Source organism: Camponotus vicinus, unplaced genomic scaffold (genome assembly GCF_025532165.1).
Source record: "Camponotus vicinus isolate PSW18456_S1 unplaced genomic scaffold, iyCamVici1.0 SCAF_4, whole genome shotgun sequence".
NCBI lineage: Eukaryota > Metazoa > Arthropoda > Insecta > Hymenoptera > Formicidae > Camponotus > Camponotus vicinus.
In genome coordinates, this window is record NW_028141976.1 from 761188 (window position 1) to 777268 (window position 16081).

Here is a 16081-nt window from a genome sequence, read left to right on the forward strand (position 1 = left end):
AAGATGAATTCTCTTTGAACTCTTTGTGTTATCTAGGTCTTCGTAAATTTTTCAACGTAAAAATTAAAACGGAAAAAAAGTGTTCAAAAATATGCCCATTGTTTGAAATTTTTCTCTTCCCGCATTCTTCTCGCATTCTTCAAGTCTCAAGGATTCCTACGACAACATATTCTTAGAAAGATCAAAGAGAAGACCGGAAGAAGGATGCATGTGTCGAGATAAAAATCTAAAAAATATTAAGCACCGATGTGTGTGTATTTCGTAAAAGTTAGACAATCAGTTCGATTTTCTGTGAATACTTTTCACGAAAATATTGTACAAACTCCATTTTTGAACTCCAGGTTTTCTCAATAACTCATCGTTCTCCTCGATTCTATTATGTGTCGGTCGTGCATCTTCGTCACGAGAACATCCTTTTGGGCCGAATTGCTAGCCATGTTGAATCCACCTGGATCCATGCCCGAAATGTGTACCGTCGAAAAGTCTATCTCTATAAGGTCGCCGCTTATTCGTGATGCCACGAAGGCCTCGGTGTCCCCTTATCGAGGAGTGGTGGATTAACGTGCACGCCTTTGATCTCGCCGGCGGGCCTTATCTAATCGTGTCCCTCTCTTCCATCTCGCCATCTCGCGCCGTTCCCATCCCTGTCTCTCATTCCTCTCTTTCTCTTTCTCTCTCTCTCTCTCTCTCTCTCTCTCTCTCTCTCTCTCTCTCTCTCTCTCTCTCTCTCTCTCTCTCTCTCTATTCTGTATTTTGTACGCGTGTTTTGTACCGCCACGAACGCGCCACGTCGTAAGAAACGCATTCACACCGTGCGATTGCTAACGCACTTTTTTTCTTTTACCGCTTTCTGACGTAGCTCGGCGCGTCGCGTTTACCTCTTTCCTCTTTCCTTAAAAATAATAAGCGCTCCGCGTTACTCATCCGCGAATCGTAAATGCGTCTCTTCGTACTGTTGTTTCAGACTACCGTTATGGCTTTTTTATGTGCGCTTGTCTCTTCTTTATATAATTGCATTTGTCTTTTCTTAATTTATATTTTTAAAATTATTATAAAAAAATATAAATTTTAGTTTCCTCATACATATTAGAGGCTATACTCATCTACTTTGTTTTATTCCGTCTCGGAATATTTCTTATGTGCTTAACGCATGGTCGTTTTAGCAAGCTATTAACGTGACGAATGTTTAATGATTGTAATATAATATTAAATTTAGATTTAAATTTATAATATTTAAAACTAAACTGATTAGCGACGAGTGTCAGTGAAGCAACATTAATAATTTACATTATTTCTAATTGCTATCTGGACATTCTTATTTCTTTAATCGTTTCATAAATCTGAGATAAATAATTAAAATAAATCATAATAATTGCAATATTTATTGACATAATAAATATAAATATACTAGAATGCTGAATTAAAGCAATTCATGTGCTAAAAATAATTAAGATTGAATGAACGTTATATGATAGAAAAACTTGTATTTTTTAATATAATTAATGTTACTTTAATTAAATGAAATATTCAATGTTATAATTAGAAAAAACCTTAAACAAATATTCTCATCCTAACCTGTGATTTGACAAAATTTTAAAACTGTTTAAAAATATTTTAGGCTATTACATTATACATGTGGCGCATATCTATGTATTACATTCAAAATTATAGAATTTACACGCAATTATTTATCTCAGATGTAAAACTCTTTCTTGCAAAATGGTTCATTACAGCTGCTTTGACCAATAATAATTTCTGTAAAATATTAATAATTTTTCTATATAATATTAATAAATTTTTCAATTAATTTCAAATAATATTCAGCGAAGGACAATCTTTCTCGTATCGTCGATTATAATCGACGTGACTGTCGATCGTAGTCGGCGATGATACCGAAAGGATTAATCCGACGTGAAATTAATTTCGAAACTTTGTTTCTTTGCTTGGTTAATGTCACCACGCGGTGTACGTGCTGAAAACGTTATCTCTTTAACGTATTATTGACAAGAGAATCAGTACGATAGATATTAACCGCGTAATAACGCCGGTCGTTATCTCTTCTTCTTCTTTTTTTTTCAGGAAAAACTCGCACGAAAGACAAGTATCGTGTGGTTTACACTGACTATCAAAGACTGGAGCTTGAAAAAGAATTTCATCTCAACCATTACATCACGATCAAACGTAAAGCTGATCTTGCTCTTCAGCTCAATCTGACGGAACGACAAGTAAGTATAAATCCCACTCAAATATTAACGTTCAGCCTGTGTGATGTCCTCTAATAGCTTCTTTTCGCACCATTCCTGCGATGTACGTATTAAGATTATATTAGCAGAAATAAGCTTTATATCACAAAGTAAAAAAAAAGAATAAGAAAAAGACAACTGCATAAAATTATCTAGAGATTTCATTGTATACGATTTTTATATATTTTATGAAAAAACAGGCTTAAATGCAAGAAGACAATAATTTTAAAGATAAATTATGTATATTTTAAAAATTATTTTATTTAATTATTATATACATGTTGATTTTGAGCTTTTTTTATGTAACTTTATTTCTGTTTTTAGCTTCATTTTTATTTAAAATCATCATAAAAAAGAAATAATTTTGAAATTCATATTTAGATGTATTTTAAATTAATGCAAAGTATAAATACAGCTCTCTTCTTTCTTAAAAAAGTAATAGAACAATGAATACTAAACAGAAATTATGCATATACTTGGCATCGCGACGCTTGATAAAATAAAAAAATGTAAATAGAAGAGAATTGCCTAATACGTATCAATCTCTTAAATTACATCTCGTTAAAAAAATTATCAGATCTTGTATTGCGCATGCTGCAAACATTTGAAAAAATCAGATATGATTGATGCAATTTTTGGACAAATTCATATAACTGATATTAATCTAACAATACGGTTCATTCTGATTATATATTTATGTTCTTTATAATAATAAATTTATTGTGTGTGCGAATTTTTTACATTTATGTGATGTACATACATATTATAATTATTATAATTATTAAAATTTAAATATTTTTATAAAACTTATCATGTTTCTTAAATCGTATCGCAAGATTTTTTAGATTGTATCGACAATTTAAAAACGCATGCCTAACATACTTCTTACCACGCATCTAGCTTATCACATATAGATTATACGTATATCTACATTTATTACTGATAAATATATTAATATTCAATAATTGTTTTATTTGTGAAATTTTTTGATTTATTAATATATAATTTGTATTTAATTATTAATACACACAATTAAAGAACGGACTAAAAGCCAGACGCAGAAAACAAGACACATAAATAATTGTCTTCAAAAGAGATTAATTATTAATTTATAATTAACAAATAATAATGATTAATATGTAATAAGAATTAATAATTAATTATTATTAATAATGTTACCAATTACTAATTTTATAATAATTAATAATTAATTGAGAATTAAATAATAAATCTTTTTTTTAAGACAATTACTCACGCATCTTGTTTTCTGAGTTTGACTCTTATTAGTCTATTTTACATTAAAAAATGCAGAATATAAATCTCTTAATTTTTAAAGAAATAAAGAATAATAACAATAGTAACAATGAATACTGTACACAAAGCAAAAATGATGTACGCAACATATATAAAATATACATAAATATATATAAATATATTTAAAAATATATGTAAAAAAATATAGATATAAAATATATATTTTTAAAAAATATTGATATGTATTATCAGAAAAGATTAACTTTTAATTTAATAAAATTTAATTGAATAAAAAAAGATAAAGATCATGAAAATTTCTCAAGTTAATCTCAATATAAAATTACGAGACGATCAAATACAGTCAGCATTTTAAAAAAAAACGATCCGGTTGAATGTTTCAGGTGAAGATCTGGTTCCAAAACCGACGGGCGAAGCAGCGGAAACAGATGAAGAAGCAGGAGGAACAGCGAACGAGGGATCAGCTGCAGCAGCAAGCGCAGGTAGTCACCACGAACGTTGTGGACTCGACGACCGGCGGAATGGCGAGTTACGCCGGTGGAGAAATGGGAGGGATGCTGGGCGGCCTGATGCACGCCAACGGCGGCGCTTCCTCTTCTTCGTCCATGGCCATGTCGATGCAGGCAGCACCGCTCCTGCCAACATTGTCCGCGTGGATGTCGACATCACCGTCCACGTCGTCCGCGCAACCCACGCAACCCCCCGTGCCACCGCAGCCCTTATCGCAGCCTTTACCGCAACCCTTATCGCAACCCTCGTCGCAGTCCCTGACACAATCTTCATCTCTATCGGCGCCTCTGCATCCGTCGGAAATAATAGCTCTGAATACGGTGCTTAATCCATCGCACTCATCAGCACCGTAATACAGTCTAATTTCGGGGCGTGCGGAAATTGTTCTCAAAAGGATGAATAGAACTTAACTTTTGAGACAAAGATAATGAGTGCAACAACGATGGGCGAATGCGAGTGAATATCAAGACGGTCCATTACCTTGTTCGTATTATCGAATTATTTATTTATTACAAGACGAAATCGAAATAGTTCGTGATCGGGCGAATGGAATGTCTTATATTCACTTGCATGTTCCTCATCCGTCTGTGATAAGCGACTCTAATCAACGATTCGTGGATGTGTATATATATGTATATACATATGAAACATATATATATACATATAAATATATATATTTATATTTATATATATAAATATAAATATATATATACATATTTTATATATATATATATATATATATATATATATATATATATATATAAAATACGTATGTGGACTAATAGATGTAAATAAAATAAAGTAGATGTAAATACATGTAAATAGATAGATAGAGATTACTATAATTAAATAAATGATTTGATCTCATAAATTTCTTGACGTCCACATATCCACGGCATTTCTCGTTGATGTGAGTCGCATCTCGATTTTTCTATTAGCAAAAATTAAAACTTAATGCGCTACTAATTTAAATATAATTATATATGCGTACTGGTGCGCATATATTTAAAGTTTGTATGTAAATAGGATAAATAATTAGAGCTTATTAAGATAATTATTATTATATAAATTATCACTGTTATTGTTCATATTTAATACGAATAAATATAATGCGTATCAATACGCATCCAAATTAATCTGATATATGTTTTACGTTTAACCTTTTCCACAATTTAAGATACGCCTAACATCTGAAAGTAGATGTACAATAAACTGCATGAATGCCTTCATATGCATTCTATTATACTCTATTATTGCAATATATAATGTTGTACCTGAATATTTCTTTGTAATATTCGCAACTTTCGTATAATTGCGTTTTAAGGTAAGGATAGCATAAGTATTCAAAAATATTAAAGTTATCCAAAACATACGAGCTGATTTTTCAACTGCAAAGAAGCCATTTTACTTAATAGACGAGATAATGAAAAATGCACTATAATGATTATGATGTATTATATATATTGGTTATTTCTCTATTGATTATAAATTAATTTTAATTATTTTTATTGGTAATTATAAATCAATCTTTATTGTTATTATCTCTGTTTTGACTATGAATTAACTAAAATTGTATATAACGTTCGTGTAAAATTTTACTTAATGTTAAAATTTTAATTCTTGTGACAATTTTTCTTAAATAACTCATGTCCGACGATGAAACTCCTTAAAACGATCAATTAATGCAAATATAATGCTTGTAATGAGATTAGAGTCATTTTGAATACCTCTTATTAAATAATAACGTAAAAAAGTACACAAAACATGACTTTTCTTATTCTGATCTACAGAAGTCGAACAATATTGAACTAAAATTTAATGGCTTAAGGAAGCATCATCGAACACACGTATTACTTAATAAAAGTTCTTCAATTTAACAAGTTTTATAAAGCATTTGCAAAAAATTAGTCGGATTTGAGTCAAATTTGAATTAATCAAATGCATCGGATACCAAAAAATTTTGAATACTCGCGCATCCCCTAGTCATTATAATTTGCGACGTCTGTACTTTTTAAAAACGCAATATATACACATTAAAAAATATGTATATATTAGATGTGGGTAAATAAAAGACCCACAATATAATATACATTATTTCATTTCGTTTTATGATATTCCGTTAACGTTCGGAGTGTGATCGATTTTTAATATTATATATTGCAATTAATATTTTTTTCTAATATTATACATCGACATATTTAATTTAGCGCACAATCTTTCTCTTTCATTTTTATATATTTTTTTATTTCTTTATGTGAACAAAGAGAAAGTCGATCATGTGTAGCTTGTATTTTTTTTTAATTTCGGCCGCAATTTATTACATGCGCATTTACACTTATCTCAAACATACATGCACATCAACGCATATGTGCATTTTGCTAACTGTTAAATTTTATTAACAGAAAATATATAAGACTAACATAAACATGTGCCTTAGAATTAAATATGTAAATATATCGAAAAAAATACGAAGTCGATACAAAGTTATTTAATTTGATAATTTAATCTAACAATATACACATAATATGTATAAAAATGTTATGATCATTATTTAAAATCAAATTAAATATCTTAAAACGTTAAAATAACATCCATACAAAATTTATTTTCTTCCTATATTCATTCGTGTATTCCTATATCCACCGTTCGCATAATCCACCTACACATAAATAGCACAAAATATAGCAAACGATTAATTGTCGTTATCTCAATAAGTATAACTTTTAGTAAATAATATTGCGTATCGAATTTTGCAAAGATTGACATTGATTTTTTTTATATCTGCTTAGCATGAAGATCGGTCTCATCGGAATTATATCAATTTTTTTCTACTTTCAATGTAACATCTATATTTTGATATTTTAAACAAAGTCAAATCATTTTCTTTTCGTACTATTTATATTTTTACCAATGTGCGGCTTGAATTTGATTAACTTGTAAAATAACAAATAGAAAATTTAAAAAATTTCTATTATATTATATATGTAACTATCGTCAGAAACATTGATGCTGAAAAAAAAAGAAATTGAACATTTTACACGTGAAAAAATGCAAGAACTCAAATTCGATCCGCCAAAACGTGAACTGAGAATAATGAATAGGAAATTGAACCACATGTTATCATTACCTATGTCATCCTTTTAGCTCATGTCGAAAAAATGCGATGCACGAAGAACCTTTGATTCCTTGCTCAACAATAAATCAGGAAAAAGAATCATTATTTAAGTTTTTTTCATCTCAATACGATTTTACATTCAATTTTATGTATAAAATAGATGGTTTCTGGAATATGAATCAATTGTAGCTTTTAAAGGGCCCCTTTTTCCTGTTTTTTCAACGTTTCTTATTTTTATTATAACATTTTCAGATATTGCAAGAAACATCCAGTTTTCTTTGTTTTTAGAATCGTTTTAAAAGAATCATATACAACTCGGTCAAAATCCATGCAGAAAATATTTCACATTTCGTTTTTCTTTTTTAACAAAAATGCACCCACTTGGACTAAGATAATAGTTAAAAATAAATGAACTATAATAGACGATTTTAATAGATTGAATCGAGAAGCAGCACAACAATAGCAGTAACAATAACGATTGACTTACGATTAAATGTGTGTAAGAAAACGATGTTTAACAGTGCATTAAACATTGATGGTGCGATGCTCTTCCTTAGTACGCATTAAGTAACAGAAACAGCCCCATTCGCAGAATTCATGTTCAGATAGTGAACTCGATCTCCAGTATCTTGGACTAGCCCACGAGTACGTCAAATGACAGATTCGGTTCCGGAAGCGGGCCAGCCTTACACTGTTTCTATAGCCGTCGTCTTCAAAAGAAAAAAAACAAATATATAAAATCGCCAAATTTTGCATCCGTCTTAAAGTTTCACTCAATTATTGGGAAATAAAATTCGATTCGCTTTCGCCTCTTTTATATATCGAACATGAAGTGAGAATGCGTTTCGAGAATCCAGAATTAATTGAAAAGGTCGCTCTGATACAGGTATCATGGTATCGTGACGCAAGTAAGGGAATCAGATCGAATTAGATCGCGCGTAAATGCAAACGTAAAAACGCTTTATGCGAGCGCGCGGATCATCCCTCCTCCCCGCCCCTCCTCCACCCTCCTCTCCCTCGATCCCCCGGATCGAGGAGACTGTACCCCATCTCCACGCATACCGCGAGCGCAGACGAAGGTGGCAACGAGTCCCGCGGGGGCACTGAAGTTAACTACCAGATCGATGTCCGACCCCAGCCCACGACCTCGTCTCCTGCCTCCCCCGGCTCGTGAAACCAACCCCCAGCACTTGGACGCGACCGAGAGCTCGAGTCCTGTCGAGGCGAATCGGGAACAACTTTGTCGCGGTTATGCGACCCGAGTCGATGATTTCTTCCCCGACGGCGAGACGTCGCACCAAAAACTCGCCCGTTCCGTAAACACGATTATCGCGGACGTCTAATGGTTATATTCGACGCGACCGCGATACTTTGAATTTACACAGGATAATTGGAAAAGTCAAGTTTTGATAACTAAAGAGAGATAAAAAGATCTTTCTCATAATCAGTAACAAAATTAAATAAATCAATAATTTTTCAGATTCTTTTTTTTACATAAAATTGACAGTTGATTTTAAATAGAAGTGATATAAGGTAGAAGTGATTAATAATTTCAATTAATTCTAATAAGTAATCTTATAAATAATTCTAATAAATAATTATTTTCTTTTTGAAGAAATTATCAAGAATTATCGAGAAAATCTTAAAAAAGATCATTATTTTAATTTTCTAATTTACAGATAGAGAGAAATATATTTTAAAAAAATATATATACATATATCACAGTAGAATATTTATACTAATATTTATAATAATTTATTACCCATTTATAATAAATTACATTAATATAAATATTTATATTAAATCGTAAAATTAAATTTACTTTACTTGATCTGCATCAAAATAATTTTGTTGACAAACCTTTCAAAAATTTCAAGGTCTCGACGAGTGAGTCTGACAATATGACGAGCCCGACGGAGAGATGAACGCTGCGGAGAATTAATGGACCTGCTGCATAACCGTATCTATGGTCCAATTATTGCCGCGGTGCCAATTATACGAGGGTTCGAATATAGTTATTCTCCATTCGCCGATATATCATTGTTTCAACGGAAGAGAATGCCATCGCGAATGATGTAAAAGCGACGAACTTGATCGTCGGGTCTTTATATTCGTTTCGAATCCATTTGTCAAGAGAATAGATCGCGACGTATGAGAGAGTCATAATTATTAATTAGAGTTTGACAATTATTTACGCCCGTCTAGACGGATAATGCAAAATATATATTATTATAAATATGTAAAGACTCACACACACACATGCGCGCCCGTACACATATATTGTATACAATTTTGAGATAATTAAAAAATTTATAAATAATTATTATTCTAATTAATTTGGATAGCAAGAAATGTGCTTTTTATATGTTTACTCGTTTTCTAGGAAATATTTTGACGGCGATTTAATGTTACATGTTTTATGCATTATGCACGCAGCATAATATCGACGCGATAGAATTAATATTAAATACGACCGAAAAAAGTGGCATTTCGAATCAAATTTATCCAACGATGTCGCACCGACAAAGAGAAGCCGCTCATTTGAAAACCGCGACACATAATAAACGAAAAGATGAATATAAATTCTATTCCAAATATAAACGCACGCTTTTTTTACTCACCGTGATGCTAAAGGTGTTAATGTGACATTTAACGAAATCGTTCATTTAAATAAACAACCATTTGAATAAACAAAACTACGAAAAAATTAATTACATATTCCATTAAGAATAATAATTTAAATTAAGAATACATATTCTAGTATATTTATTATACAAATTCAAAGTTAGAATGTTTTAAATATTGTATAAAAATGAGAATAAAAAATAGAGAGGTAGAAGTTCAAAAATTAAAAATAAGTTTTTACACACAAGCCCTCCGTTTGTGATACATCTGTTCATCGTTATCCCGCATCAAGACGGCTTTTGATGTCAAAAGATGGATCTTTCTCATATTTTTCAAAATGTGACGAAAAGTACAATAGGGTACGCTAGAGACTGTTTGTGATATTCGCAGAACGCACGTGAAATATAGCTGCCAAACTAACGGGAAAAAGGTACGAACGAAAGACGATAAGAAGGAACTTTGGCGTCAGGCTTTTTAAGGATTGAACGAAGGAAAAGGAAGGACAATCCGGTCGGCAACCTGTGCGTAATTGGACCCAAAGACGTAATAGTTTTTACATACCAGAATTTCTGACTGCAAAGGATGCGTCTCTTTGTTCGACTTGTGCTTGGGTTCCAGCGGCCCAAGTTGGAAAACACCAAATAGATTCTTTTATGAGGGCCATAAACTGTCTGTGAATCTCGATTCTCGATCGATAGTTCCAAAGGGGCTAATCTGTTGATGAAAACTATAATAAAACGTCGACTCTCTCTCTCTCTCTTTCTTCCGTCACGTATTTTGGAATCCTTTCTGCGCATCCTACCGAGATATTTTCTGCCTTCCTCGTGTTATCTGTCGAAAAATATAAATTGTTGATTGTGTATATTTTTTACATACACGCGCGTGTTTTCTCTTTTTTTAAATCTTTTATCTCTTTATTTATTGTTTTACGTTATAAATACTTAACTTACATATTTTATATTTGAAAATTTAATCTATATTTTTGACACTTAAAAAATTTTGTTAAATTTTGAAGACAATAAAATATATCTTATCATTAATTATATCTTCGGGAAGGAAAAAAAGAAATTATGTGCAATAATATTTGAAAGTTAATGTTCCTTTGCCGTCTAAAAAAAGTACGAAAGTAATAAAAAAATTTATTTATATATAATTATTTTTTAAATTTTAACAAATTTTTTCAACTTCCTTTTTTGACAATGAAAAACTTATCGTAAATTTATGAAACTCTTTATAATAAATATATTATGTATTTTAATTATAAATATTCTCTTTATAATTTTATAACACATAAATAAGCCAATAACAAAAGATCAAGAGAATAATTAAATATTAAAATAATTAATATTATTATTGTCACTATAATAAATTGTTAATAATAATTTACTTGTTACAAAAACTAGAATAGGCTTACAAAGGAGAGCAAAGATACAATTAAAAGAACAAATATTTTCGCGAATTATTTCTGATTAATCTAAATTTATTAAGATTTAATGATCAACGAACAAAGTTTTATTTAATGATTGTTATAAACATTTGCTATATTTTTTAACAATAATGCGGAAAATATTTTACACAATATTCGTTTCATCGTTCGTTTCTTTTGAATTATTCTCTCACTCTTTATTATTATCTGTAGTAGACACATCTTTTTTTTCCTTTCTTTCGTCGAAAATTGAAAATAATCGATTCCTCTTTCAAATGTGTTTACAAACTTTGTATATATGTCATATATGATCATAATGTATATGTGTTTTATTTCTCATGTGTTGAAAATGTGTTGGATCAACAGCACACATAGAATTTCTTAAATGCTTTTTTCTTTTTTCACGGAGATATAAGAGCTAATATTAATTACACATGTGCTATCCATTTTCATCTTTAATAAATTATAAAGCAGAATTCTACTATATCTACATTTAAAATACATTTGTACTTGTTGCAGCTGAATTTCTGTTAGTGGCGTCCCGGCTAGGAATAACACTCCAACTAAATTTACGAAAATTCTGTCGATATATATTATATGAGCGCGTTACTTTTCATCGATAAAATATCCACATTCCTGTTTCAAATCGTCAACAAGATATAAAATTTGTATAAAATCTTTTTTCACAGGATTTATAATTTAAAAAATAATTCAAAATTCGCGTGATGAGATAACATTTATAATTTTGAAGAATACAAATACAAAAAAAGGTTCATATAGCATAAGAAATATGAAGAATTTGCTATTCACTCGGGAAAATAGTTTATATATCAAATATAAATGTATATAATTATATATAAAATTTCCATATATTACAGTTTCTTTCTCTTGTATAGTTTTAGCTTCTGAATCAAATAGTCAGAATATCAATATCAAGTTGTATTTTTAACAATTAAAATGATTCCGATTAAATGGAAAGCAAATGCCTCTGTTTTTTATTTTTATTTTGTTCTAATTTGTAATTTTACAAATTAGAGAAAGAGATATTAACTTTCTTATAAATATATAATAATTTGTAAAACTTTTACTCAGTATTTGTAAAGTTTATAAACTTTTTATTACATATTTTTTATTGTTCTTTTATTTTACATATGTTATATAATTTGTATTTATATAATATGTATTTATATATCATTCTTAATTATTTATTATTCATAATTGTTTTGCATATAATTTTCCAATTATTATACTAAAAGTATATAAATTTAATTAAATTTTTATTTGTTCAAATTTAAATTTGTTTTTAAATGATATGTATTTATTTTTAGTCAATTCTATATATTTAGTTTTTAATCGCATATAGACAAATTATATTATTGAAAACTTTTAATAATGTTAGCGCTTTCTATTATCTTCTTCATTCGACACAAATTTACAAGATGTCGTTACTTATTCTTCAGTCTATCACTTGCCCGCTATAGGGCTCAAGTCTTCTCACCTTTTATATTTCCCTTACCTGTTACCATGGAAATTGTCACCATGGAGATTAGAAAACCGTGAACAAAACAAACCAAGGGGTCTATGAAACAGATGATTATATAGTTCTTAATAACTTTAAAGCGAGAGATTTAAAAATTTTATACAACGCACATGTTAAAAGACAGTGATTTAAATAATTCAAAACTCTGTATTAATGTAAATAAATTATGTAAATGAGAATTTCTGAATAAAATTCTTTTGTAATCGACATGTCTGCCTCTCATATCGACTTCATAAGTGGCTCGACGCAACGTTCGCAAGACAAAACCGATCAAGATCTCGGTCTTTGCTATGCGTATCCGGTGATCGATGATGATTGTGAAACGAGCAACGTGCTTGTAAAAAGTCGAGGTACCCTACGAGTGTCGGATGACGGAAATTTATCGGCCACGGAGGATGGATTATACGTGTCCGAGAATCCCCTTACCAGCAAGATAATCAAGCCTTATCAGCTCGACAATGTCAAACGACTGGACTACGAATCGCGGCCGCGATTTCGCGGGAAGCTCGTGGAAATCGCGATACGCGAGATTCGCGTCCACTCGCCACGCGAGCATCAATCGAATGACCCGACGACTGAGAAGATCGAGATTACCTCGGTGTCTATTCTGTTCAAGGGGAGACCGGTATGCAGGGTAAACAGTCCGTTCAACAGGCAATTGTACAAGCTGTTGATCAGAGATTCCGAGCACCACGATCTTTCGATTCAAGTGCACACGCGATACGGCGAGTCCAGCGTGCTTCCATTACCGTTGCCCCAACGTTGCAAGGTCAAGGATTATAAGGTAGACATAGACTTCGCGATTGGCGACCGTTCGCATGGGATATACGCTGGGATCGTCGCCTGCACTATTTCTCTATCAACGTATGGTTCTATTGACGAGCCAAAAGAAAACAGCGGGTATCTTTACAGACCGAGCAACGATCCAAACGATCCGCAAAACGGCCTTTCTCTGCTGAGACCACAGAGGAGACGTCCCGCCAGCAGAAGAAATGTGGAATATTTTTTGCTGGAAGATCCGACTTTGATCTTCGACATTTCCGATGTCGGTCCAGCTCGTAAGTCGTCTCCTCTGGAATCTAAACATCCGGACATCGTGGTGACCGAGCATCCGGCATTCTTCCTGCTAGATGTATCCTTCAGGAATCTTTTCCGCCCTAATCGACCGCTCAGACCGTCGTCCAGCGCTCATCACAGCAGGCATCACAACGTCGGAAGAACAATCCTCACCGTTAACGTGCTGCGGGGGGTGGAGATACCGGTGAGGGAGGAATCGGCGCTCGTCTCCCCGCTGCTGGAGGTGGAATGGGGTAACGTTGTTCGCGCAACCTCGGTCGCGGACGGGCCCGCGCCCGTCTGGCAGGAGACCCTACATTTGGATCTACCCAGACAAAACGGAGAGCACTGCGTCAAGTTTCGCCTATACGATCAGCACCCGGTATGTGGCCAACAGTGGCTGGGCGAGGCGAGGATCCCGCTCGAGCGTCACAGGAACTATCAGGAACTCGAGCGATGGATCGCACTGTCACCCCTCTTTAGTCCAGCGTTGCTGTTCGGTTACGCGCAAGCCAGTCCAGGACAATCGCACACCAGGATTTATGTGCTGATGAGGCTGGAGCAGCCTGGAAGCTCAATGGAAGCTAGCGCTATCAACGCTCTGTCCAAGGGCGTCCAACGTTGTTTGGCGCACCCTTACCAAATATCTGGCATAGAAACTCCCGATGATGCCGCTCGGCTCGTCATGCTTCTATCGTCGTTGCCTATTCATTACGGCCCGGTCCCGCCACGCCAGGCTTTGAACGTGAATAAGGTTGACCACTATGGGAGAGCGGCTTTGCTAGCGACGTTGTTGCAGGGTTTTGGCTTGCAGTCCTTCGTGTTGTTAGGTATACAAATTTGTATCAGTAGAGTCCAATAATTTAAATATCTTTTCGATTCAATTTAATTTTAATTCAACGTTATTATAGTATAAAGTTTTATTAAAGTTTCATGACGCATGTCTTAATATTTATTGTATTTATATTAAATCAAATTTATTATATTAATTTATTATATTAATTATATCTTTCTATGCCCCTTCTTCATCAACAACACACAAGTCAATTAAAGCTAAAATGCAGATATGTAATATTATTTTTATTATCGATGTGCATCAAAATAGATGTCATGTTTTATGTTTGTAAATATTACAGGTTCTTCGCAGATAAGTAAATGGACCGCATATGTTTTGACCACTCAGGAGCATGACATTGTTCTATGGGATCCTGAGATCGGGGAACATTATAAATTAAGCGACAGTCGTTGTACATTGATGAAGGTGTCCCGCTTAATTAATCACTCTGGCGTTAGTATAAAACAATGATGTAGTTTTTATGGATCTCTAAGTAACGACACAAAAGCTCACGCAGACTCGTCCTTCCATCATCGTTTATTCATCTCCTTTTTATGGTTCTTTTATTCCTGTCTTTATTTCACGAGCGTTTATCTCCGTTTCAGATATGGGAAAACACGCAAAGGTCCACTCTGCCCCATAATTTGAAATACAATGTGACGATCAGCAAAGATTGGCGACCGATCGTAGCTGTCACTACGTCATCGAACGTCCATCGATCCATTCAGACACTGGAATTAACCGTCACGGCCGAGGAAGATGCGCAGATGCAAGAGAGCTCGTCGCAAATGGAGCAATATTTGCGAGACAAATTGTCGGGTTTGCGCAGCGCTCTCGGTTCGACGACGATATTTAATCGTCATGCAGTGAACGTCTTGCGTGGCTTCATCTCCGATATCCCGAACGACGTGAAATATCAATTGGACAAGCGTGACCTGAAGCAATTATTCAGAGCCTACCATACGCACGGTTTCGTTTTGAATCTGCGTCAAGCTACCCTTGACGAATTGGCGGAACAAATGGCCGCCACGAAGGTCCATAATATTACTGGTCCCGTCGAATTTGCTTTTGTTTGTCACGTACAACGATACGTCGGTAAGACATCTTCAATATGGTTAGCTCTAGCGATTTTATGGAACCGTTAATTTCTGATTGTCGATCGTCGTCTTTTCTTTCGTCGATCTATAAAATATATTTGAGATATCTTCAATTAAAAGATAAATAAACTTAGAATTAAAACGCTAATAATAGTTACAACAGAAACAAAACCGTCGTTGAAGGAGTAAAAGACTGACTTTTGATACGTATTCTTATTATTAATCATTAAGTAACCGAATAGTAATCATTGACTTTTTTTTAAATTAATCATTATATTTATTTTTAATATTTAATGATAAGAATCAATTAAATTAACAACTTTAAAGAATTAATTAAATTATATAAATTTAAAGATATTTAT

At 32.7% G+C, this 16081-nt stretch overlaps 2 protein-coding genes and 1 long non-coding RNA gene across 9 annotated transcripts in view; 2 read left to right on the plus strand and 1 right to left on the minus strand.

Annotated features, from left to right (window-relative positions):
• The window catches only part of Cad (homeotic protein caudal), a 35342-nt gene extending 30181 nt beyond the window's left edge, over positions 1-5161 (plus strand). For all 3 annotated transcript variants that reach the window (XM_083096945.1, XM_083096948.1, XM_083096947.1), the window contains 2 exons: positions 2080-2225; positions 3899-5161. In XM_083096945.1, the coding sequence (XP_082953071.1) occupies positions 2080-2225; positions 3899-4378 (626 nt within the window). In that variant the 3' untranslated portion in view covers positions 4379-5161. The remainder of the gene's footprint in view (positions 1-2079; positions 2226-3898) is intronic.
• Positions 5162-6614: 1453 nt separating this feature from the next.
• On the minus strand, positions 6615-10499 carry LOC145970822 (uncharacterized). Of its 5 annotated transcripts, none has more exons than XR_014438622.1 (4): positions 10327-10498; positions 7628-7850; positions 7153-7526; positions 6616-6684 (listed from the first exon to the last, which is right to left on the minus strand). It is a non-coding gene; the product is annotated as an uncharacterized LOC145970822 (long non-coding RNA). The 5 variants fall into 5 exon arrangements; XR_014438621.1 differs by having other exon boundaries at positions 7153-7210; positions 10327-10497; XR_014438625.1 differs by lacking the exon at positions 10327-10498 and adding an exon at positions 8203-8567 and having other exon boundaries at positions 7153-7210.
• A 2299-nt stretch (positions 10500-12798) lies between these two features.
• LOC145970202 (coiled-coil and C2 domain-containing protein 2A) lies at positions 12799-15970 on the plus strand. The gene is made up of 3 exons (XM_083096749.1): positions 12799-14617; positions 14924-15075; positions 15228-15970. The coding sequence occupies exons 1-3, from the start codon at positions 12940-12942 to the stop codon at positions 15765-15767; spliced, it is 2370 nt and encodes a 789-aa protein (XP_082952875.1). The 5' UTR covers positions 12799-12939; the 3' UTR covers positions 15768-15970.
• Positions 15971-16081: the final 111 nt, after the last annotated feature.

Excerpts from the sequence above, each read along its gene's own strand:
- LOC145970202 (XM_083096749.1), top strand. The coding sequence starts at position 12,940 with ATGTCTGCCTCTCATATCGACTTCATAAGTGGCTCGACGCAACGTTCG. Across the intron at positions 14,618-14,923 it reads GCAGTCCTTCGTGTTGTTAG|GTTCTTCGCAGATAAGTAAA; the intron begins GTATACAAATTT and ends TAAATATTACAG. Across the intron at positions 15,076-15,227 it reads GCTTAATTAATCACTCTGGC|ATATGGGAAAACACGCAAAG; the intron begins GTTAGTATAAAA and ends TCTCCGTTTCAG.